The 23,495-nt window shown below is 49.9% G+C and overlaps 1 protein-coding gene across 1 annotated transcript in view; it reads right to left on the bottom strand.

Annotated features, from left to right (window-relative positions):
• The window catches only part of CELF6 (CUGBP Elav-like family member 6), a 156,716-nt gene extending 134,453 nt beyond the window's left edge, over positions 1-22,263 (bottom strand). Inside the window, exons 1-2 of the mRNA XM_048481863.1 lie at positions 22,007-22,263; positions 10,105-10,187 (exon numbers count right to left, since the gene is read on the bottom strand). Coding sequence (XP_048337820.1) covers positions 10,105-10,187; positions 22,007-22,190 — 267 coding nt within the window. The 5' untranslated portion in view covers positions 22,191-22,263. The remainder of the gene's footprint in view (positions 1-10,104; positions 10,188-22,006) is intronic.
• Positions 22,264-23,495: the final 1,232 nt, after the last annotated feature.

Below are 23,495 nucleotides of genomic sequence, written 5' to 3' on the forward strand. Positions count from 1 at the left end.
GGGATAGGAATGAGGCTAGAACGGCAACCAGTGTTCGCACATTGAAAGGACTCTCCCAACATGCAACCACACGGTGAAAAATTCCTACAGAGTTTTGCCTGTCCTGGATTGGGTTGAGAAAGTTTCGTTTTTGTGTCAGAAATAGATAGGCTGATTGGGTTTAATGCACCTTCCAAAAAGGAATCGAAACTGGAAGGGTGTGTGTTTGTTTGTTTCTGAGATGGCAACACTTTGAAAAATAGTGCAGTAATTATTGTAGGGGTTCTCAGTTATAGGAACAGTTGCGAGGAGCAGCTCGGCTGAGTGTTAGGGCATCTGCATTGCATGCTGGAAGTCCAGAGTTCGAGAGCTGCAATATCCAGACGCAAGTACTGAGAAGGCCCCTTCGGTGACAACTTTCGCCAGTCATTGTTGACTAGACTGGATAAGACACACAAATGTTCTGATCCAGTGTTAGGCAGCATCACGTGATATTTTATTTATTTGCTTCGTATGTAGCCCATCTTCCCCATGAAAACCCACTGCTTTAAATGGCTCTTTGGCAGGGGCGTACTGCCTATGGCAGTGGTGGCGAACCTATGGCATGGGTGCCAGAGGTGGCACTCAGAGCCCTCTCTGTGGGCACGCGCAGAGTCGACCCCCCACACACATCTAGGCTGACCTGGGCCACTGGGTTCAATTATTAGCATTAAACCTAAGCCCTAGTTTTGGGGAAGCAGTGTAGGTAACCCTGTTAAGCGCTGTTAAACCCCATTGATTTTCATGCAAAGAACGAAAGCATGATCCTTTGCCTGGGAGTAAGCTCGGTTGCTGGCAATGGGGCTTGCTTCTGAGTAAACCCTCCTAGGGCCGTGATTCACCCTTTGGAAGAGTTGCACGGTTGCTTCACAGCAAAGCCACCGACTACCACCAAGCTTACTCCTGAGTAATGCACGCCTTAGAGTCAACCGTTTTTTCTAAATGAAAACCTCAGTACTCAGGTTAAATGTTGGCACTTTGCGATAAATAAGTGGGTTTTGGGTTGCAATTTGGGCACTCGGTGTCAAAAAGGTTCGCTATCACTGGCCTATGGGGACCCATGTCCCCGGGCGCACATAGACCTGGCCGCCAGAACCAGCTAGGGTGGTAGACCTGGACACTGTGGGGGCGGGGTGGCTCCGAGCAGTAGACCTGGACTCTGGCATGGGTTCCAGACCGGGTAGACCTGGGCTCTGGGCAGTAGACCTGGCCGCCTGCCGGGAGGTGGTGCAGAAAATTCAGATTTTGTCTCCAGGCTCCATTTTTCCTAGATCCACCTCTGCTCTTTGGCCCATAGAGATGCAGTTCACCTTCATTGCTGACAAACCTGGAGATGTTACAAAGGCTGTCAGTTCTGGATCGAGAAGTTTCTGGAGATTTGGAAGGTTAATCCAGGGGAGGGCAAGATTTGGGGAGGAAAAGGAGGCAACGTAGGGGCGTATTTGCAGAAAATGGTGCCCAGGGTAAGCACTAAAATTGCCTTCCTTCCCCCAATCCAGTAGATGTTCCCCATCTTGGAAGACCAGCTCTCCAGTTGTCAGGTCTATCATTACCTTCAATTGCAGGTAACCAGCTCCCTGGAGGACTGGTCTACCCACCATTACGAAGTATTGGGAGAACAGGCTTTCACAGAGGCCAGGTCTGCCTAGGATCGTGTCCATCTGGAGGGCTGGTCTACCCACTGGCATGAATTGTTAGACCTGGCGTTTGTTGAGACCAGGTCTACCAGGCACTTTCCCACAGTGAGATAACCATCTCCCTGGGGGCAGGTCTACCCACCGTCATGACGCATTAGAGCGGGCTTTCATGGAGGCCAGGCCTACCTGCTACTGCAGCCACATGGAGGACTGGTCTACCCGTTGTTATGGACCGCAGTTAGAGCTGGCTTTTGCGGAGACCAGGTCTACCAAGCACTTTCCCCAGTGGGACAACCATCTCCCTGGAGGGATGGTCTACCCCACCAGACCGCTGTCTTAGGACAGGCTTTCATGGAGACCAGGCCTACCTACCACTGTATCCCTCTGGAAGGCCGGTCTACCCATCGTTATGGATCGCTGTTAGACCTGGCTTTTGCAGAGACCAGGTCTGCCAAGCACTTCCCACCGTGGGAGATCCATCTCCTCTGGAGGGCTGGTCTACCCACAATCATACCGTATCAGGAGGCCAGGCCTACCTACCACTGTAGCCCTCTGGAGGGCTGGTCTTCCCGTTTTTATGGATTGTTGTTAGACCTGGCTTTTGCGGAGACCAGGTCTTCCAAGCACTTAGCACAGTGGGAGAACTAGCTCCCTGGAGGGCTGGTCTACCCACCATTAAGACCTATTGGGGAACCTGGCTATCACAAAGGCCAGCGGCAGGCAGAGTGTTTGCCTTCCACAGCAGCCATTTTCTCCAGGAAAATGGATCTCTATTGCCTGGAGAGCAATTCGAATCCTGGGAGATCTCCAGCCCCCACCTGGAGGCTGGCAGCCTAGATCCTACATGAAATACCTTCCCAAAATTCTCCACTCCACTCCACTGCCACCACCCCCAATTTTCCAGGAATTATGACCATCTCAAGCACGTTTTTCCACAAGATGGAAGCTATTACCAAGACATGCCTGACAAACGTACATTTCCAACTATTTCCCACCATTAATTAATTGTAATATTACGGAATAAAATAGGAGGCACGGAGAATACACCAGAGTGCGTCGACATCCCAAACACAAATTAGTTCAAATTTGGTTTAATTGCCGCAACTTTCACTAAGTTACCGTGGGAATTGTTGTTTCGTGAGTAGCAGGAATTATCCCTTCCTCCGCGAGGGACCTAGAATTCTCGGAATTTCTTTGTGGATTCCTGTTACGGCTGCAGTATAAACACGGCCCGAGTCTGTTTCTCTCAGTCTATGTTACAATTCCTGCTATACCTCCTGGCCAAGATTTACTGACTGACTGGAAGTGCTTGTGGAAGAGTTTACAGTTCCCTCTTTCCGCCAGCCCAGCTTCCAAACCCCCAGATGCAATTCATTTATTTATCTAAAACGTTGATGCACTGCCTCTCTCCACAGGCTAGTTTCAGGTGGCTCGCTAAGTAAAAACAACGCTGTAAATTCATTAAAAACAACCATTTATAAGTATATCAATATTGAAACAAGCCAAGACCCCGCCAAGCGCGGCGAGCAACGGCGTTCGGCCGCCCGAAACGATACCTATAAAACAGTCGTCGGGCTACAAGCGGACCGCAGGTTTCATGCGCTGATCTGATTAATTTATTTAAGACATTTATTAGCCACCTTTCTCTTTGTAGAGCTCGCAGTGGCTTACAAATATAGATCGACCACATCAAATAAGATACGTTCTAAAAAGATAAAAAAGCAAAGTGCAAAATTTAAAGGGCTACTAAACTTCACCGACGGCAGTCCTAAATAAAACCTTCTTTAATTGTCTCCTAAAGGTTGCAAGGAAGGGAGCACGCCTCTTTGGGAAGGCTGCTCCATAGTTGTGGGGTTACCCCCGACAATGCCCTCTTCCATCTACCCACCAACAATGCGTGGTTTGCTTGTTGCAACATTTGTAAGCTCAGTTAGGCAACAAAGGTCCCTTCCGCACATGCAGAATAACACACTTTCAATCCACTTTCACAATTGCTTGCAAGTGGATTTGGCTAGTCCGCACAGTAAAATCCAGTTGCAAAGTGCATTGGAAGTGGATTGAAAGTGCATTATTCTGCACGTGCGTGCAAGCTCCTTCCCAGGTCGGGCGTTGTGCTCAACACCCCCTATCAAAACTGCTCAAAAGATCGCTTGTTTTTTAAAAAAGTGCAAATAAATTATCCATGGCCCCTTCCGCACATGCAAAATAATGCGTTTTCAAACCATTTTCACAACTGTTTGCAAGTAGATTTTGCCATTCCGCACAGCTTCAAAAGCATTGAAAGCAGTTTGAAAGTGCATTATTCTGCATGTGCGGAATGAGCCCATGGGATTTACGGGGCGCTAGGCTCAAGATAATCCAGCCGTCACGTGCAAGGGAAGGTCGGTTCTTGAACGCATTCTTTGCCGTGAAAAACAAAAATCAAACCGTTGTGAATTCATCATTGGCACCAAATTGCAGATTCTACACCATCCGGCCGTGGCTTTTCTTTGCCCAAAGAAGTTTACAGGTTTCACTTCAAGATTTAAAGGGAAGAGCAAGGTTGGGATATTGCTGCTACTGTTTTTATTGTATTTATTGTTTTAATTGGGATTATTCTATTGTTTTAGTTGCAATGTATTGTGTTTGGTTGCCTGTAAACTGCCCTGAGCCCTTCGGGGGTAGGGCGGTCTAATAAATTGAATTAATAATAATAACAATAACAACAACAACAACAACCTCAAGGTAGATTCCTGCATCATTCCCTTATACTGCCGGCTATGAGAAAACTGCCAGAAAACAGATCTAAAAGCTGGACCCAAGGAAGACAAATTCAAAACCGCCCAGCAGTTTTCCAGGGTTTCTTTCAACTCTAAATTACACCAGGACAGATTGCAAGGGAATAATTCAGGCCCATGTCTGAATCACTGATTCTATTAAACCTGGCCCTCGGCTTGTGATTCGTCTGGTGGCGAAACAGGCCATCAAGTCATAGCTATGACAATCCTTTGGAGTTTTCAAGCCGAAAGATGATCAGAGGTGGTTTGTCAGCATGTGGCGTGGTGGTTAAGAGCAGGCGCACTCTAATCTGGAGGAACCGGGTTTGATTCCCCGCTCTGCTGCCTGAGCTGTGGAGGCTTATGTGGGGAATTCAGATTAGCCTGTGCACTCCCACACACGCCAGCTGGGTGACCTTGGGCTGGTCACAGTTCTTTGGAGTTCTCTCAGTCCCACCTACCTCACTGGGTGTTTGTTGTGAGGGGGAAAGGGAAAGGAGTCTCACAATACTAGAACCAGGGGGCATTCGTTGAAAATGCTGGGGGGAAGAATTAGGACTAATAAAAGGAAACACTTCTTCACGCAACGTGTGATTGGTGTTTGGAATATGCTGCCACAGGAGGTGGTGATGGCCACTAACCTGGATAGCTTTAAAAGGGGCTTGGACAGATTTATGGAGAAGTCGATTTATGGCTACCAATCTTGATCCTCTTTGATTTGAGATTGCAAATGCCTTAACAGACCAGGTGCTCGGGAGCAACAGCCGCAGAAAGCCATTGCTTTCACTTCCTGCATGTGAGCTCCCAAAGGCACCTGGTGGGCCACTGCGAGTAGCAGAGAGCTGGACTAGATGGACTCTGGTCTGATCCAGCTGGCTTGTTCTTATGTTCTTATGTTCTTATGAGTTTGTAAGCCCCTTTGAGTCTCCTTGCAGGAGAGAAAGGGGGGATATAAATCCAACTCTTCTTCTTGAAGCCTGATCTAGAATAGCACCTTAGCGGCATCCATGTTTATTGTCTATACTGATTACGTTGGCTTACAGTTTTGATGTTTGTGGTGGTGGTTTATAATGCTACGTTTAATGCCGTATTTATTGTGGTTTAATGCTGTGGTTCATAATGTTATGTTTCATGTTGTTTATAATGTCATGTCTATGACGCTGTCTTTATGGTGTTTTATGATGTTATGCTCGTTAGAATATTGTTGCTTACAGTTTATGATGTTTGTCCATTGATGCTTGTTATTTATAAGGTTATGTTTACTACTGCTTACCATGTTCTATTTATAGTGCTATGTTTACTGCTGTTATGCTGCTATATTTATGAGTTATATCCACAATGTTATGCTTATGATATTTATGATGTTATGTTTGATCCTATGTTTATTGATGGTTGTTGTATGTTGTCATGATTATTGCTGCTGCTATTATGTTGTTGTTCACCGCCCTGAGCCTCTCCAATCCAACCCAATCCAACACCATCTAGAATACTGTCTCCTTTTTAGCCTGCCTTTCCTCAGAGCGGGGAATTCTTCTTCTTCATTGGCTGCCTCTATGTAGCAACACTGAATTTCATTGGTGGTTTCCCATCCAGGGACTAACCAAGGCTAACCCTGCTCAGCTTCCAAGAACAGGCTAACCTAGACCACCCACAGCAGCGATGGCGAACCTATGGCACGGGTGCCAGAGGTGGCACTCAGAGCCCTTTCTGTGGGCATGTGTGCACAGAGTTCATCATGTGAGGGAGGGAAATCACCCCGTCTCACACACACACACCTAGGCTGGCCTGGGCATGATCCTTTACCTGGAAGTAAGCTCGGTTGCTGGCAATGGGGCTTGCCTCTGAGTAAACCCTCCTAGGGTCGTGATTCACCCATTCGAAGCGTTGCATGGTTGTTTCACCAAGTGTGCTCCCGAGTAACGCATGCCTTGGAGCCACCTGTTTTTTCTAAACTAAAACCTCAATATTCCGGTTAAATTGCCGTGTTGGCACCTTGCGATAAATAAGTGGGTTTTGGGTTGCAATTTGGGCACTCGGTCTCGAAAAGGTTCGCCATCACTGACCCACAGTATAGAGCAGGGGTCAGCAACCTTTACCACCCAAAGAGCCATTTGGACCCGTTTTCCATGGCCCTGAAGATCTACTGAGCTGGTTAAGCCCCTCCACTCACCTTTCCTTCCAGTGCTGGGAGGCGGAGGCGCCAGGCAGGGAAACCCCCTCTGCCTGACGGAAGCCCCCTCTGCCCGACGGTTGCCTGCTCCGTGGGGCAGAGGGGGGATGGCATTTGTGGCCTGCCCGGTGCTGCCGCATCTCGCACTGCGGGAGGCAGCGGCGCCGGGCAGGGAAACCCCCTCTGCCCAATGGAGCAGGCAGCCAACTCTGTGGGGCAGAGGGGTTATGGCGGCAGCTCTGGAGGGACACAGACACACTACTGTCCAACCTCCAGTGGCTGGAGGGCAACATGGGCGCGTCCCTCCAGCCCTCCAGAGCAGCGCTGGAAGTAGAGGTGAGTGGAGGGGACTCAAAAGCGGTGCGCTCACGCATGGAGCCCCCTCCGGTTCGGTCACTCCACTCACCTTTCCTTCCAGCGCTGCTCTAGAGGGCTGGAGGGACACGCCTACGCTACCCTCTGACCTCCAGGTCATGCGGAGCCACAGTATAAGGCTGAAAGAGCCGCATGCGGCTCCGGAGCCGCAGGTTGCAGACCCCTGGTATAGAGGGTAAGCAATATCATTCCCCGATTCTGAAGAGAAGCTTGGCCGATCCAAGCAGGTCTAAGTGACCTGGGCCATATGAATTTGGGTCACGTTATCTACACCTTTTATTAGTGTGTTCACAATAATGCTCGCCATTCGCTTCCGGTGTGGAATGAAAGCTCCGTTACAAAGGGCTGCCCAACAGAGTATAAATAGAAACACGACAGGTTTTCACTGGCTTTGAGGCAAACCCTAAAATTCCATGGAAAGCGACATCAGGCTCCGGCTGACGCACAGCAACCCTGTTCAGCTACACGCTAAAAGCATCGTGGGCATGAGAGAGGAAGCCACACCGGTTCGAACGTTATTCTTTCCCCACAATCTTTCCTGCAACCAGAGCAGATTTATCTAGCAGCTTATCTTCGAGGCCCAGAATAACATCTAGGAAACCTTGAGGAAGAAATGAACACTTCACGGGATTCGACACATTTTTTTTTTTAAAAAAAAATGTGTTTCCAAACCAAACAGGAGCTTGCTTGGTTCTTTATGTATCCTTTGCTTTTGTCATCCTGTCGCCAACACAGTCTGTTTCTTGCTACCCAGGGACAACGCCTCTCTTGAGACATCTCAGGCTGCTACTCTACGAGGTGGAATAATCCCAAACCACGGTGAGGAATTCACGGCTCCTGCCTCTCTACAAAGTATGCCTCTTTGGGTGATCCTGAAGAAGAAGAAGAAGAAGAAGAAGAGGAGGAGGAGGAGGAGGAGGAGGAGGAGGAGGAGGAGTTTGGATTTATATCCCCCCTTTCTCTCCTGTAGGAGACTCAAAGGGGCTTACAATCTCCTTGCCCTTTCCCCCCTCACAACAAACCCCCTGTGAGGTGGGTGAGGCTGAGAGAGCTCCGAGAAGCTGTGACTAGCCCAAGGTCACCCAGCTGGCGTGTGTGGGAGTGCACAGGCGAATCTGAATTCCCCAGATAAGCCTCCACAGCTCAGACAGCAGAGCGGGGAATCAACCCCGACTCCTCCAGATTAGATTGCACCTGCCCTCCTCCAGATTAGATTGCACCTAGAAAGCTAAGAGGCAGGAGATCTCTGCAGGCTTTGGGAAGCTGGTACGATAAGGCCTGGGCATACTGGGATAAATATGCACACCTCCAGGGTACTGAGTGTCAGTGTGCACTTAATGTCTGGGGCCTCTTTGGGTTACGGAATCTCTCCATCCATTTCTTCTTTATCTCTGTGCTTGAAACCATAGATAACAGCGGCATCTCTGGCTTCTCTGCAAAGGGAGGGGTAGCCAGATGGCTCTCTAGACCTTGGGAATGGACTTTCGGTTCCCTCTACTTTTCTTGCTTTAACTTTATGTAGTTGGGGGCAGGGGAGGGAGTGGACAACAGGGGTAATAAAGCTATGGGCATTTGGGGAGCGGGTCAGAACTGGCTTTGCAAAAGCCAGGGGTTCAATGTTCGTTCCAATCAGGGGTCTGCAACCTGCGGCTCTCCAGGTGTTCATGGACTACAAATCCCATCCGCCCCTGCCAGCATAGTGGGATTTGTAGTCCACGAACATCTGGAGAGCCGCAGGTTGCAGACCCCTGGTTCCAATAAAGGCTTCTGATTGATGAAATCCGGAGTCTGTCATTGAATTAATCATAGCTTTAAAAGGAGCTTGGACAGATTGATGGAGGAGAAGTCGATCTCTGGCTACCAATCTTGATCCTCCTTGAGCTGAGACTGCAAATGCCTTAGCAGACCAGGTGCTCGGGAGCAGCAGCAGCAGCAGAAGGCCATTGCTTTCACCTCCTGCATGTGAGCTCCCAAAGGCACCTGGTGGGCCACTGCGAGTAGCAGAGTGCTGGACTAGATGGACTCTGGTCTGATCCAGCAAGGCTCTTTCTTATGTTCTTATAGACCTGACACCGAGACAGCATCATGTTCAAACAAGCTCACAGAAGGAGGAAAGCGTATCTTGGTGGTCCCAGAACTGTAGTACGAAGTGGATTTCTGCAAGCTAAGATCAGGCCCAGTGTGGACCCAGATGGGGGCAATGGGGGGAAAACTGGATGAATGTTCCTCAAAGAAAATCAGGGTGGCGAATCCTACCAGAAGCACACTAAAGTACAATGAATGTATAACATAGCACGTTTCCCAAACATCTTGAGGACCTGTTGCCCTAGGAACCAATTCCTGTCCCGATTCTGCTCTAAGAAAACACAACACGGAGCGAAATGTTTCGTCCAAATTACTCTGAGGAGACGTGGATCATCGGCAGAGTGGAGAAACCAGCCTGCGCACGACCTGACGAAGAGACAGGGCCGTGAATTCGGTTCACCGAAAGTCCCCAGAACCGATGTGTTCGTAGCAAGTTGGCAAAGACTACTGTAGGGGTGAGCCCCGTGAACCCAGCAGAGCCTCAGACAGAGCGCAGGAATGCCTGCGCCATCTGTGCCCTTCTGGGCGCACACGGTCACCTGTCACAAGACCCCCATGAGTCATAGGTCATGAGATGCCTGACTCACTGTCACAAGATGTCCCGGACAAAGGGACAAAGGGGTGCATACCCCCAGGTATGGATTAGGCCCAGACAGGAACGTTTCCTCTCTCACGTACGCAGCCCCATGAGTCATGTTCTGTACAGTATTCTCCCACTCTCCCGCCTCCCGACCCGCCTCTCGGCAAACCCTAATAAAAGGTGCCAGGGACCAAACTACGGTAGAGTTGCCAGATCCACGGATCACGCTTCCTGCCTTTGGCTCTCTCCACCGGATGATATCGCTGCGTCTCGCCTCTTCCTTGCGACCCTCGCGGGCCGACTTCAACTACAATATGGGCCGTGCTCTAAAACCAAAGAGAGATCCAAGCGAGGAGAAAGAGCCATTTCTCCGTAAAACTCTTCCCGCTCACTGCTTGATTCGTGCCGTGCTTTAAAAAGCCCTGCTCGGGACTCCGCCGGAAGATGGTACCGGCCGTGCCGGAGAAGAAACCATGTACTCACCCCGGGTAATGTCTTCTGCTCGTGTAGCGCGCTCTGGGCTTTCAACGCTGAATCCCTGGCACAGTATGTCAGGAAGGCACAGCCTGGAGGGAAAGAGGGACGGGAGAGAAAGAGTGTTATCACCCACAAGTGTCATTATATGCAACCAGTCGCACCCACCGAGGGGCCGCCGTGCCCCAATCTCACCCCCATCTGCGGTGCGTCTTCCAGAGTGGGAAGCAGAGAGAGGAAAGGCCACCTCTGCTTACGTACGATGACAAAGAACGTTCCCCAAGAAGATGCTGCTCCATCTGCAAAGTTGGATACTCCCTTCACAAGAAGCCGGGCCTCTCCTCGTGGAGCGGAGTGGAGCATCGCCGTGGCTGGAGGTCAGCGCACGGTCCAGCAGGGATTCAGTTTAAGGCAATTGGTCCAGATTAGCAGGGTCTGGTTAATTGGAATCGGCGGCCCAGGCAAACACACTGGGATTAGTAAAGGAGCAGCCAGATTAGAGCGTCAGATCTTTCTCTGACCGCCCTGCGCCGGGCTGGTTTAAAAGGGTCAGTCGTCTTTTGGAGAGCTGTTGGATTGTGGGAAATAAAGTGTGGCTTCCTGTGGAGTCTCTTCCTCGCCCTCCGCTCTGGTTCTGGTGTTGTGTGTTTATGTGCTTTTACGGAATAATATTTATGTGTTTTATTTACTGGTTCAATTTAATAATACCGCCCATCCCCGGAGGGGGTGTAACATGCTGTAATGTTAAATGTTATAAATTGCTCAAACAGGGGTGCTGGCCTCTAGGGCAGCGGTTCTCCACCTTCCTAATGCCGCGACCCTTTAAAACAGTTCCTCATGTTGTGGTGACCCCCAACTCTAACATTTATCCATTTTACAGATGGAGAACACTGATGCAGAGAGTCTTAGGCGACCCCTGTGAAAGGGTCGTTCGACCCCCAGGTTGAGAACCACTGATCTAGTATCTGGTTGTCGGTTGCCAGAGGGTGCGATTTCCCAGTTAAGTAGGAGCATCTACATGGGGTTATTCTACATGGGGTTATTCTACTTTGGTTTCAGTTATCTTTGATGGCCACTAACCTGGATAGCTTTAAAAGGGTCTTGGACAGATTGATGGAGGAGAAGTCGATCTGTGGCTACCAATCTTGACCCTCCTTGATCTGAGATTGCAAATGCATTAGCAGACCAGGTGCTTGGGAGCAGCAGCAGAAGGCCATTGCTTTCACCTCCTGCATGTGAGCTCCCAAAGGCACCTGGTGGGCCACTGCGAGTAGCAGAGTGCTGGACTAGAAGGACTCTGGTCTGATCCAGCAGGCTTTCTTATGTTCTTATCTTTGAACAGACAAATCCAACATGAGATTGTAAGGTTCTTCAGGCTGTCTTTAAAACACATCCAGACTCCTTCCTGGCTTTGCTTCAATGGACTAAGCTGTGATCCCAAGAACCTTTCCTAAGGCTATGGTCCCCTGAACAAAATTGGACTTACTTCTGAGTAAACCTGCTCAGGTAGGCCCCAAAGCCCTCTGAAATTTACTTCCATTTGGTATGTCAGACGCTCTTTCGGTTTCCAAAAGGCGACGAGAGCCACCTCTCTCTCCTGTGTGTTTCATTTATTTTTTAAATATCTTTCAAGAACAACAAAGGACCTCAAGGTGGCTTGCGTAGTAACACAATACAGGGAGAAAGAAATTGACTTTGAAAACAATCTGTCCCAGCAATAGCAGCAATCAAAGAGGATTTGTACAGTACTATTCCGGCAGATTAAGACATAAAGCTTTCACGAAATAAGCATGTGTTAAAGCGAGCCTTTCTTATTGGCCCTTTTAGTCGCTTCTGGTATATCTCCATAACAGAGGGGCAGCTGGTGAAAAAGGTACTTATCAAGGTAGATTAGAAGATACTGGTGTTCAATTTAGACCTTTTTCCCCTGATCTTAAATCACAGGGAGAGAACATGCAGGGAAGGGAAACGGCCCCTTTCGCACATGCAGAACAATGCACTTTCAATCCACTTTCAATGCACTTCGCAGCAGGATTTTACAGTGTGGAATAGCAAAATCTACTTGCAAACACCTGTGGAAGTTGATTGAAAGTGCGTTATTCTGCATGCGCGGAAGGGGCCTTTGGCCTAAGCCATATAGAGAGGTGGGATCCAGCAGGTTCTCACAGGTTCCCGAGAGTAGGTTACTAATTATTTGTGTGTGCCGAGAGGGGGTTACTAATTGGTGATTTTGCCACGTGATTTTTGCCTTAGTTACGCCCCTCCGCTCAGCAGTAGCGCGCAGAACTTGAAGCAGTCTAGCAGGAGGTGCACCGGCGTGCATGGCAGCCTGCGCCTGCGTGCATTCGTTTCCCGCCCAAGGACCGGTGCAGCGGCTGCATCCTTGCCATAGCCCCGCCCAGGAATGCCCCGCCCCCGGAATGCCTGGCCACACCCCCGTTGTGCCCCACCCAATCCCATTGGCGCTACACCACAGTTTGAATCCCACCACCATGGGAACCTGTTACTAAAATTTTTGGATCCCACCACTGGCCATATATACCTTCAAAGCTTCACACCAAAATCCTACATGTCATGGAGGGCGGGAGGGATGGGGTGAGGCAGAAGGGGAACCAGTGTGTTGTATGTGTGTGTGATATGTGATAGAAGGGAAACCTGTGTGTGTGTGGAGACATAAGTGGGTGTTTCTAGAAAGAGGGTGCCTGGATGTGAAAGAACATGGGGGTTGAAGTGTGAGAGAGTGAGGCCCCTTCCGCACATGCAGAATAATACACTTTCAATCCACTTTCAATGCACTTTGCAGCTGGATTTTACTGTGCGGCGTAGCAAAATCCACTCGCAAACAGTTGTGAACATGGATTGAAAGTGCATTATTCTGCATGTGCGGAAGGGGCCTGAGTGAAAAAGAAATACCTCTGTGGGAGTGGGGCTTGTGAAGGTACTGTGGCAGGAAGAAATGAAGGGTGGATAACAGGGGGCTGTGTGTCCCGTTTGTGAGAGGAGCCCGGTGCCAGGTTCTGTGAGAAAACCGCAAGGTCTGCGTGAGAGAGTTTGTGGGTGGATGCATTTGTGGGTGGATGCATTTGACAACTATAAGCAGTGGTGGGATCCAAAATTTTTAGTAACAGGTTCCCATGGTGGTGGGATTCAAACTGCAGTGTAGCGCCAATGGGGCTGGGCGGGGCATGATGGGGGCGTGGCTGGGCATTCTGGGGCCGGGGCATTCCTGGGCAGGGCTGTGCACCAGTCCTTGGGCGGGAAATGAATGCACGCAGGCTGCCACGCACGCCGGTGCACCTCCTGCTAGACTGCTTCAAGTTCTGCGCGCTACTGCTGAGAGGAGGGGCGTAACTAAGGCAAAAATCACGTGGCAAAATCACCAATTAGTAACCCCCTCTTGGCACACACAAATAATTAGTAATCTACTCTCGGGGACCTGTGAGAACCTGCTGGATCCCACCTCTGACTATAAGGTTCTCTCTCTGTGTGAGAGATATATAATGGAGGTGAGGGAGCTCGTGAGTGAACTCCTTCAAGAAAATATCGCAAGAGCGTGCCTTATAAATAAGAAACAAACAGGAAAGGTGGTTATTCAAAAACCAGGCTTCCCATCTGAGGTGTTTTCCCAGTTTCGTTTTATGGGGCCCCAAGATTTTGTGTTAAGTTCACTCGGTTGCACCTCGTTCACACTCTTGGACCAAAACTCCGGAATTTAGAAAAGCTGCCTTAAAAATAACACTTCCGTTCTCTTCACAGAATGACCTAGCCAATATGGTCTGATCTTTCTTGTCATGAGGTGATAATCACGGAATTCACTGCATCGCCGGAGAACAGCATCGTGTTTGAAGCAAACGAAAACAACGCACTTTTCTGTGTAATGGTAGCGTCTAAAATAGATTTTGGGCATGTGTGTCTGAATGAAAATTATTTCACAACCATTATTTATGCAGAGGCCAAAGGCCTACAGAACCAACTCAGATTCTGTGGCATAGTGTTGTGTGATAGAAAAGAGGCCTGTTTTGGCTACTGTAACAAAAGATTATTACCAACTGTTTTTATGTCATATTTTCAGCTATGCAGCTATCCTATCCCTTTCTCCCTCCACCTGTATGATTTAGCTACTAACCAACACGAAATTGCAGAGAGGTGCCTTCTGCACATTCGGAATAATGCCCCTTGCAGCCGGATTTTACTGTGTGGAATGGCAAATCCACTTTCAAACAATGGTGGAAGTGGATTGAAAGTGCATTATTCTGCATGTGCGGAAGGGGCCCGAGTCAATCACGGCATAAGAAGCTTTTATCCTTACCTCTACCCAAACTGCATGGTTGTTCAAATATTTACCTGAGGTGGCTGAGTTTAATTATTTCTCACCGAAACATGCTTGCACCCTGACCTGGATAACCCAGGACGGTGCGATCTCATTGGATTATAGAATCTATGGAGGATTGGCCCCGGTCAATAATTGGATAAGAGGTCACCAAGGAAGTCCGGGGTTGCTACACACAGGTTGGCAATGGTAAACCACCTCTCAACATCTGTTGCTTTGAAAACTCTACAGCAGTGATGGCGAACCTTTTCGAGACCGAGTGCCCAAATTGCAACCCAAAACCCACTTATTTCTTGCAAAGTGCCAACACGGCAATTTAACCTGAATACTGAGGTTTTAGTTTAGAAAAAACAGTTGGCTCCGAGGGGTGCGTTACTCAGGAGTAAGCTTGGTGGTAGTCGGTGGCCTTGCTTTGAAGCAACCGTGCAACTCTTCCAATGGGTGAATCATGACCCTAGGAAGGTTTACTCAGAAGCAAGCCTCATTGCCAGCAAATGAGCTTTCTCCCAGGTAAAGAATTGTGCTTTTGTTCTTTGCATGAAAATCAGTGGGGTTTAACAGCGCTTAACAGGGTTACCTACACTGCTTCCCCAAAACTTGGTCTTAGGTTTAATGCTAATAATTGAGCCCAGCAGCCCAGGCCAGCCTAGATGTAGGGGGGGGGGAGGGCACTCTGTTTGCGCGAGCCCACAGAGAGGGCTCTGAGTGCCACCTCTGGCACCCGTGCCATAGGTTCGCCATCACTGCTCTACAGGGTTGCCATACGTTGGTTGCGACTTGATGGCAACAACTCTGGCCATCACTACCCCCCCACTGGCAGTGAACTGAACAGCTAATGACTTGTTGAATCAAGAACTATTCCCTTTTGCATCTTCTGAACGTCTTGCCCATCGACTACACCGGGTCTCCGAGTTTTCGAATTTGGAGAAAGGGTTTGCTTGGAAGGGGCAGCCGACTCTGGGTGCCAAGGCTCAGTTGTTTGGGGGGAGATACAGCCCAAGGGGGCCGGGCAAAATGGTCAGATGTAGGCATAAGCACCAGGGGTTGCTGACCCTGAAGACTTGCTGTATCAGGCCCCCAAATCATGCGTTGTGTTTGCATTTAGAATCAGAGAATCACAGGCTCCTTCCGCACATGCAGAATAACGCACTTTCAAACTGTTTTCAATGCACTTGGCAGCTGTGCAGAATAGCAAAATCCACTTGCAAACAGTTGTGAAAGTGGTTTGAAAAGGCATTATTTCGCGTATGCGGAAGGGGCCATAGAGTTGGAGGAGACCCCGAGGGCCATCAAGTCCAACCCCCTGCAATGCAGGAACACCCAATCAAAGCCCTCCTGTCAGATGGTCATCCATCCTCTCTTTAAAAACCTCCAAGGAAGGAGACTCCACCACACTCCAAGGCAGTGCATTCCACTGTTGAATAGCCCTTACTGTCAGGAAGTTTTTCCTGATGTCTAAGTGGAATCCCTTTTCCTTCACCTTGAACCCATTAGTCCTCCTGGTCCTAGTCTCTGGAGCAGCAGAAAACAAGCTTGCTCCCTTCTTTATTTATATCCCACTTTCATTCCCTATTGCAGTGATGGTGAACCTATGGCACGGGTGCCAGAGGTGGCACTCAGAGCCCTCTCTGTGGGCACACGCAAACAGAGTTCATCATGTGGGGGGGAAATAACCCCACGCAGAGACATCTAGGCTGGCCTGGGCCGCTGGGCTTGATTAATAGCATTAAACCTAAGACCTAGTTTTGGGGAAGCAGGATAGGTAACCCTGTTAAGCACTGTTAAACCCCACTGATTTCCATGAGAAGAACTAAAATGTGATCCTTTTCCTGGGAGTAAGCTCGGCTGCTGGCAATGGGGCTTGCTTCTGAGTAAACCCTCCTAGGGTTGTGATTCACCCGTTCAAAGCGTTGCACGGTTGCTTCAAAGCAAAGCCACCGACGACCACCAAGCTTACTCCCGAGTAACGCCCGCCTCGGAGCCAACCAATTTTTCTAAAGGAAAACCTCAGTATTCCGGTTAAATTGACGTGACGTGTTGACACTTTGCGAAAAATAAGTGGGTTTTGGGTTGCAATTTGGGCACTCGGTCTAGAAAAGGTTCGCCATCACTGCCCTATTGGGATCCAAAGCGGCTTTTAGAACATCCCTCTCCTCCACTTTCTTACAACAACCCTGCGAGGGAGGCCAAGTCGAGAGTTCGGGATGGGCCGGAGATTACCCAGCAAGCTTCCACGGCAGCAGTGGGGGTTCGAAACCAGGTCGCCCACGGTCCTAACTTGCCGTTCAATCTACTACACTACACTGGCTCTCTATTAGTCCCCAAATGACAGAGTAAGGATAGCTGTTTCCCATAGTGCCCCCACATAGCAGTTATCAGCGCTGCCGCCTACCAGCCCTGATGCAACGGTTAGTGACTCTGGGCTGCCTTGGGCTTGTCGAGGTGTGTGAGTAACACTCCGGGAGCCGCGGCGCATGCTGTGAATCGAAAGGCACGGAAAGGAAGACGGTGCAACGTGACTCACACTCATGAGTTCTTACTCCCAGAAGGAGCTCGGTGGCAGTTTCATAAGTCTGCATTGTCATGAATCAGGTTAGCGTGGTTTCGCCCGGACCGTTCGTGCGCTAGCTGTGCAAAGCTGCCGAGAAAAACACACACACAAACGCCCAGGACAGAAACGCCGCCTGCCTCTACGGCCTCTAAAATGCAGCCAGGCGAAGACAAGTTGCCGACCCCCCTGCGAGACACAAGCAGCCACGGTTTTGCGAGGTTCACAACACGCCACGTGCATCGCTATCTGTTTTTCCTTCGGCAACCTTTTTAAAAAACAAAACAAAACGAGACATCCCGTACAACGTTTCCTTAAAACGATATTAAAAACATCAGCAAAACAGTTTTCCCTTCCTGGATGTAAATATTTAATGACTGAAATTTGACATTGATGCATTTTTAATATTGGCACAATTAAATCTGCGAGGTGATTAAGTATTAATAGCTCTTAATAAGAGGCAACCATCTCGCCTTCCAAATAGGAAGGGCTGGAGAACGACGAAATGGCAGTCTTGCGAGCTGCCAGGACGCAGACGGGGAAAGACGCAGAACTGCTGAGACATATTTCAGGCCATCCCAAAAGTTCTGTCCGGCCTACATCCTCGCCTCTGTCAAGAAGGGAGATGCGAACTTGGACAGATGAACCAAATTAAGGAGCGTTTTTTAATGAGATGAACGACGGCACATAATTGCACCAATCAAGCGATATATTTAAAGGAGAGGGAGCGTTTAATTTCCACTCAGGCCTGCACAGTTACGAATATCTAGGGCAGAGAAGATTAAGCAACAGAAGAAAGCAACGTGGACAGAATTCAACTGAGATAAGGCAAGAAAGGCAACGGCTCCCCCTGTTTACTTAGAGGGACGGGTGCTGTCTGAAGAGTTGACACGGACGAGGAGTCTCCAGCATGATTTTGCATGCCAAGGATCACAGCCACCTTTACACAGATGAAGACACCTTGCACTGACCCAGACACTTGGTCCTTCAAGTTCACTATTGCCTACTTGAAGAAGAAGAGGAAGAGGAAGAAGAACAAGAACAAGAAGAGGAGGAGGAGGAGGAGGAGGAGGAGTTTGGATTTATATCCCCCTTTCTCTCCTGTAGGAGACTCAAAGGGGCTTACAATCTCCTTGCCCTTCCCCCCTTACAACAAACACCCTGTGAGGTAGGTGGGGCTGAGAGATCTCCGAAGAACTGGGACTAGCCCAAGGTCACCCAGCTGGCATGTGTCGGAGTGCACAGGCCAATCTGAATTCCCCAGAAGCCTCCACAGCTCAGGTGGCAGAGCAGGGAATCAAACCCGCTTCCTCCAGATTAGAGTGCACCTGCTCTTAACCACTATGCCACTGCTGCTCTCTTAGATGCTCTACTTAGATGAGAAGAAGCATTCCAGGGTCTAAGGCAAAAGTCCTTCACTCCACCAACTGCCTGGTCCTTTTAACAGGAGACGCCGGGAATCGAACCTGGGGCTTTCTGCAGGCATGGCGGAAGCTCTCCCACTGAGCCAAGGTCCCAGATGAAGAGTTTTCACATGACCTACTGCCTGGTCCCTTTCAAATGGAGAGGCTGAGGATTGAACCCGGGACGTTCCACGTGCAAAGCAGAGCCTCTTCCTCTCAGACCCAGCCAGTGGTGGGATTCCAACAATTTAACAACCGGTTCCGGTGGTGGGATTCAAATAATTTAACAACTGGTTGTTTACAAGCACCATTTTAACAACCGGTTCTGCCAAAGCAGTGCGAACCAGCTGAATCCCACCACTGGACACAGCCCTTTCCCATCACCCTTAATCCAAACGTTCATATGACTTTTCAGAAACCACTTTGAGCCTTCACCCCGAAGCCTTCCCGTTAATCCTAACGCCTGATACTTAGAAGATGATGCACAGGTTTCTTTATTGTGCTGAGACAGCGCTTCCCAATTTCACCACTGTTTAAACTGGTTTGGTGGCTTGCTCGGAGACCACAAAAAAAAAAAATAAGCCTTCCACGTTTTGATATTTTCTGCTTATTGCCACGATCTGCATTCCTCTCTGTTTGCAGTCTCTAGTGCATATGCCTGAACTAGACTGGAATGGATATTTTCAAAGAGCATTTCCGGGAACATCTTTAGGAGATACGGGAAATGAAAGTCTCGCTTTCTCTCTGACAACAAGTTATTTACTGTTTCTTTTTTTGCAGTCGAGAAAACCATCTGCTGCCTCGTCACTTCATACAGGATCCAGAAGGGATGCTTTTTTTTTTTTCCAAGATGGCCTGAAAAAAGTTATAAAAGCAAGATGCTGGCACTGAGGCTGTTCTGTGGTTGAAAAGCAGGCTTTGCCCTGAAATGTTCTATGCTATCCACCTGCCACCACTGGAAGAGAATCGAATGGAAGGACTGCATTTCCTAAGGAATGGACAACCCAATCATCAATACAGTAACCCGGAAGCAGAGGCGTATCTAGGGAAAATGTAGCCCGGCGCAAAATGTGAGTTCCCCCCTCCCCGTATGGGCAGCTGCCCTCCCCCACCACGACCAAACAACTTTTTTTGCACCAGGTCTTGATGTCAGTGTATGGACCCGGGGGGGGGGGGAGAGGAGGGGGCAATTTTCTGCCCCACAAGATTAAATGGCTGCAGCCCGGGGAACATTTAACCCCATATGTGCCCCGGGCGGTACGCCCCTGCATGGAAGTCCCAGAGATTTTGTTATAATTTACTTCCATATAAACATGCACAAAGTCATGGTGTAAGATTTGATACAGCTTAGAGAACGTATTGTGGTATGGGTGAGTGGCTCTGAATTCAAATCTCTTCTCTGCCACTGATTTGCTAGGGTATTCCTGGTCAAGTCACTCTGCCTCAAGTATTTGCCTGCAAGGTGAGGATTGTGATAATAACATAGGCCTTTCTCAAAGGGTGCCTTTTTAGGATTAGAGAAAAGAAGTGTGGGTAAGCCCTCGGGATACTCAAAGTGCTACAGAACTAAGCATGTGTTGTTATTTTAATTTCTCCTGGACTCCTGGAACAAGAAAGGGCTGGTTGGAGACACAGGGGCTATTTTATCTCTGGAGAAGAGTTTGGTTTCGGAAAAAGGTGGAGCGACTCGTGAGAAGAAGAATCCACAGTACGAAAAGCATGCAAGCCAGAACACGCAGGCCTCGAACCCAGAGCCTATCTGATCTGGCTTCTTTTCATTCACCCATCCGCTTTTTGTTGGGTGCTTGGTTTTTTTCTAGTATTGACTGAAAAAAAACAACCACGGACCTCTGAGGTAACTCCAGGACATTTCCCGTTACCTATTCACACAACCTTCAACGAAAAGCAAAATGCTCATCTTAAAAGGTGCGAAGGCTCCTTTTAATGGAAAACTTGATAGTTCATCATGCATTTATCAATAGGATAGCATTCTTGAGAAGACGCTCCAGGTATGTAGGATTTAAAAAATGTTACTGTCTCCCCGTCTGCCTTGAGGCCTGGTAAGGGCTGAACTGGTTTACTGCATACTGGGAGCCACATAACAACTGGGGACAGTTGATCTACCAACAAAAGACCTAGTTGAACATCTAAGGATATATTATATCCTGAAAGAGAAGGGCACTTCTCTCAATTGCTTCCCCCAGTATAATTCCTTATATGCTCCTCACTGGTTATTACTGTGTATGCTAGCACACATCCTAAGTGATGTTTTATTATCAAGTGTTCTTTTCCCCCGCCTCTGCTGCTGTCGATTGTGTGGAGACCAGTTCTGCTCCCACTGGGACAGATTTCATGCATTTAAGCATACCTCCTGGGTCTGTTTTATCCGGACTTTGCATTTCAGATTTCCCTCTGCCTTCAGAAATCCAACAGACTCAGGGACCTGTAATGCCCAAACAGCCCTGTCTGATCTCTTGCTCAGCACTGGATTTTGGGGGCTGAAGGCAAAGAAAAAGTTTGTATTTCTCAGATCCGAAGTCAAAGAAAAAGTTTGTATTTCTCAGATCCGAAGTACTTCATCCAATTTGAAAAAACGAAAACACGCTTTTAGAAGGGGAAGGAGGCTATAATTAAGTTAGTTCAAGGATGTTTTCTGGAGATAACAGGAAACCTACAATCACCCAGACACTCTTCGCTTTCCAACTTTGCCTGCAGATGAAGCCAGCAAGAGGGATGGAGATTGGGGACCCTGTCAATTAAGTCCTAACAATGTTTTTCTGGGAGGAAGACCCATTTAACAGGCCTGAGTAGATCTCTGTAGGTTGTTCCACCTTCTCTAGATGCCAGCTGCAACTGAGCTACATTTCCTTGTCCATGTTGACTAGTCTTGGGGCGCACATTCATGCACCAGAGTTACCTGCCGATACCCACTCCTGCCAGCCTGCTGCACCAATAAGCACACCTTCCAAGCGGACCAAACTTTGCACGGGGGCAGGAGGCCTTATGGAAACCCCTTCCAAAGACTTTTGGTGGACGTTTCTCAAAGGCCCCCTTTTCCCAACTCTCCATGGGCCCCCGTTGGTTTTCTCACAAGCCCTCTGTTTGCACGCTCTCTCCACGCAGCCCAGCTTTACAAACATAACAACTTAACCGCTAGTAAGTTAAAGGTGAAAATAACCTGATAACTTAAAGGTGGAAACGTGAGGGGCCAGCCAAACTGGGCGACCCCACGCCCGATCCCGAAGACCGCTGATTTCCTGGAACAGTTGTAGGAACGGTCTCCCGACCTTGGCCACCCACCCCACAGGTCTTGTGCGCCTCCTGACACTAAACTCCCTCTTGCCCCTCACTCCGAGTGGCCTAACTTTCCCCCACAGTGCCTCGTCACATGTCTGTGTTTTGAAGAGAGCTGGCACCGGAGGAGGAGATGGTGGATCGCACAGGCGCATCCCCCTCGTCCGTGCTTACAGAGGCCACCAGTGCCCTGGGAGAGGGAGGCAGCTGCTGGCAGAGGAAGCCGGGCACGGCGTGGTGGGCATGCCTCCCCCGGCCCCCTCCTCCAGTGGCCCGGCCGGGCGGCCTTTTGTTGCCCCCCCACCCCTACCCCCACCCCACCCCACCTGGCCGTACCTTTGTGCATGCCGGTGAAGCGGTCCTTGAGGACGGTGAGCTCGTAGATCTTGCCGAATTCCTCGAAGAGGGGCTTGAGGTCGCCCTCCTCCAGGTTGCGCGGGATCTGGCCCACGAACAGCTTGATGGCATCGTGGTCCTTCATGGCGATGGGGCCGCCCTGGCCGGCCGCCAGCCCGTTCATCCTGCCGGCGCTGTCCGCGGTGCTGAACGCCGCCGCGCTCTCCGCCTGGGGCGGCGGCGGGGGCGGCGGCGGGGGCGGCGGCCCGGGGGGAGGCTGCTGCTGCTGCTGCGGCGGCGGCGGCGGCGCTGCCAGCCCGTTGGCCAGAGTAGCCATGATGGTCCCTGCCCCGCCCCGGCTCCTGCCTCGCCCGCCTCGCCTCGCCTCGCCTGCGCCGGAGCAGGGGAGGGGGCCGCCCCGCGCCCTCCGCCCCGCCCGCTCCCCTGGCCTCCCTGGCCGGGCCGGCCGCTGCGCGCACCCCTCGCCGCCCTGGGCGCGCCTGCCTGCCTGCCGCTGGGCCTGCTGACGTCAGCCGGACGGCCCCGATTTGCATAAGAAGGGGGCCGCGGCCAATCAGCGGGGGCCGCCGGGCGGAGGGGAGGGGCTCCGAGGGCAGGCGGGAGCGCGCGTCCTGGGAAGCAGCCCCCTCCTCCTCCTCCTCTCCGAAGCGGGGGTGCGAGGGAGCCGGCAGGGCGCACACAGGGTGGGGAGCGGGCTCTTCGGGGGCTGGGACCCCCCCACTCCCGGGGGTCCGAGGCGGCCAATGGGAGGAAAGAGAGCCCTGTGCTGGATGGATCCGGCCGTGCAAAGCCGAAGCAACAGCGGTTCTGATTCACGGAGGGAACACCGACCCTCCCACAACCCGGGAGGTGATGCGGGGCTTATTCCCAAGCAAACGTGCAAAGTTTCCAGTTTGTGGGTGTTGGGGGGGGGGGGGTAGTATCCTGTTTGCACGATGGTGGGCGTGCCTTCTTTTTTTACTGTTTGTTTACTCAAAGTAGAAATCTCTCTCTCTCCGTGTATTTGTTGACTCCGAGAAGATAGTTGACACATGCCAGGAAACGCACACGCGCAAGCTTTCGACCTTTCCGAGCATGCGTTAAATCTCTTATTTATAAGTAGAGATGTGAAGCTCTAGGAGGGGAAAAAATGATGGGCGTGTCTTCAGAGGACTCCTCCCCACCCCTGTTTTCCAACAGCAAACGTGGACATTTTGAAGAGACCTGAAAAGAGAAAAAAAACCTAGGAATGTTTTCTCTTTGGGAATGGCTTTTCAGATATCTCAGCATATGTATAATTTGATTTTAACGTAAACCACCCACAGTGTTTGGTAATCATAATTCATGTATATTGTGTGTGTGTGTGTGTACGCACAATCTATTTCCAAGGATATGGTTGTTCATTAAATGTGACTCGTCTTGTCCATAGGTAGATGGTAGAATGTGTACAATAATTATACACTACTGAAGAGTCCATTGATACAAACTT

The sequence above is a fragment of the Sphaerodactylus townsendi genome, linkage group LG17, assembly GCF_021028975.2.
Source record: "Sphaerodactylus townsendi isolate TG3544 linkage group LG17, MPM_Stown_v2.3, whole genome shotgun sequence".
Lineage (NCBI taxonomy): Eukaryota > Metazoa > Chordata > Lepidosauria > Squamata > Sphaerodactylidae > Sphaerodactylus > Sphaerodactylus townsendi.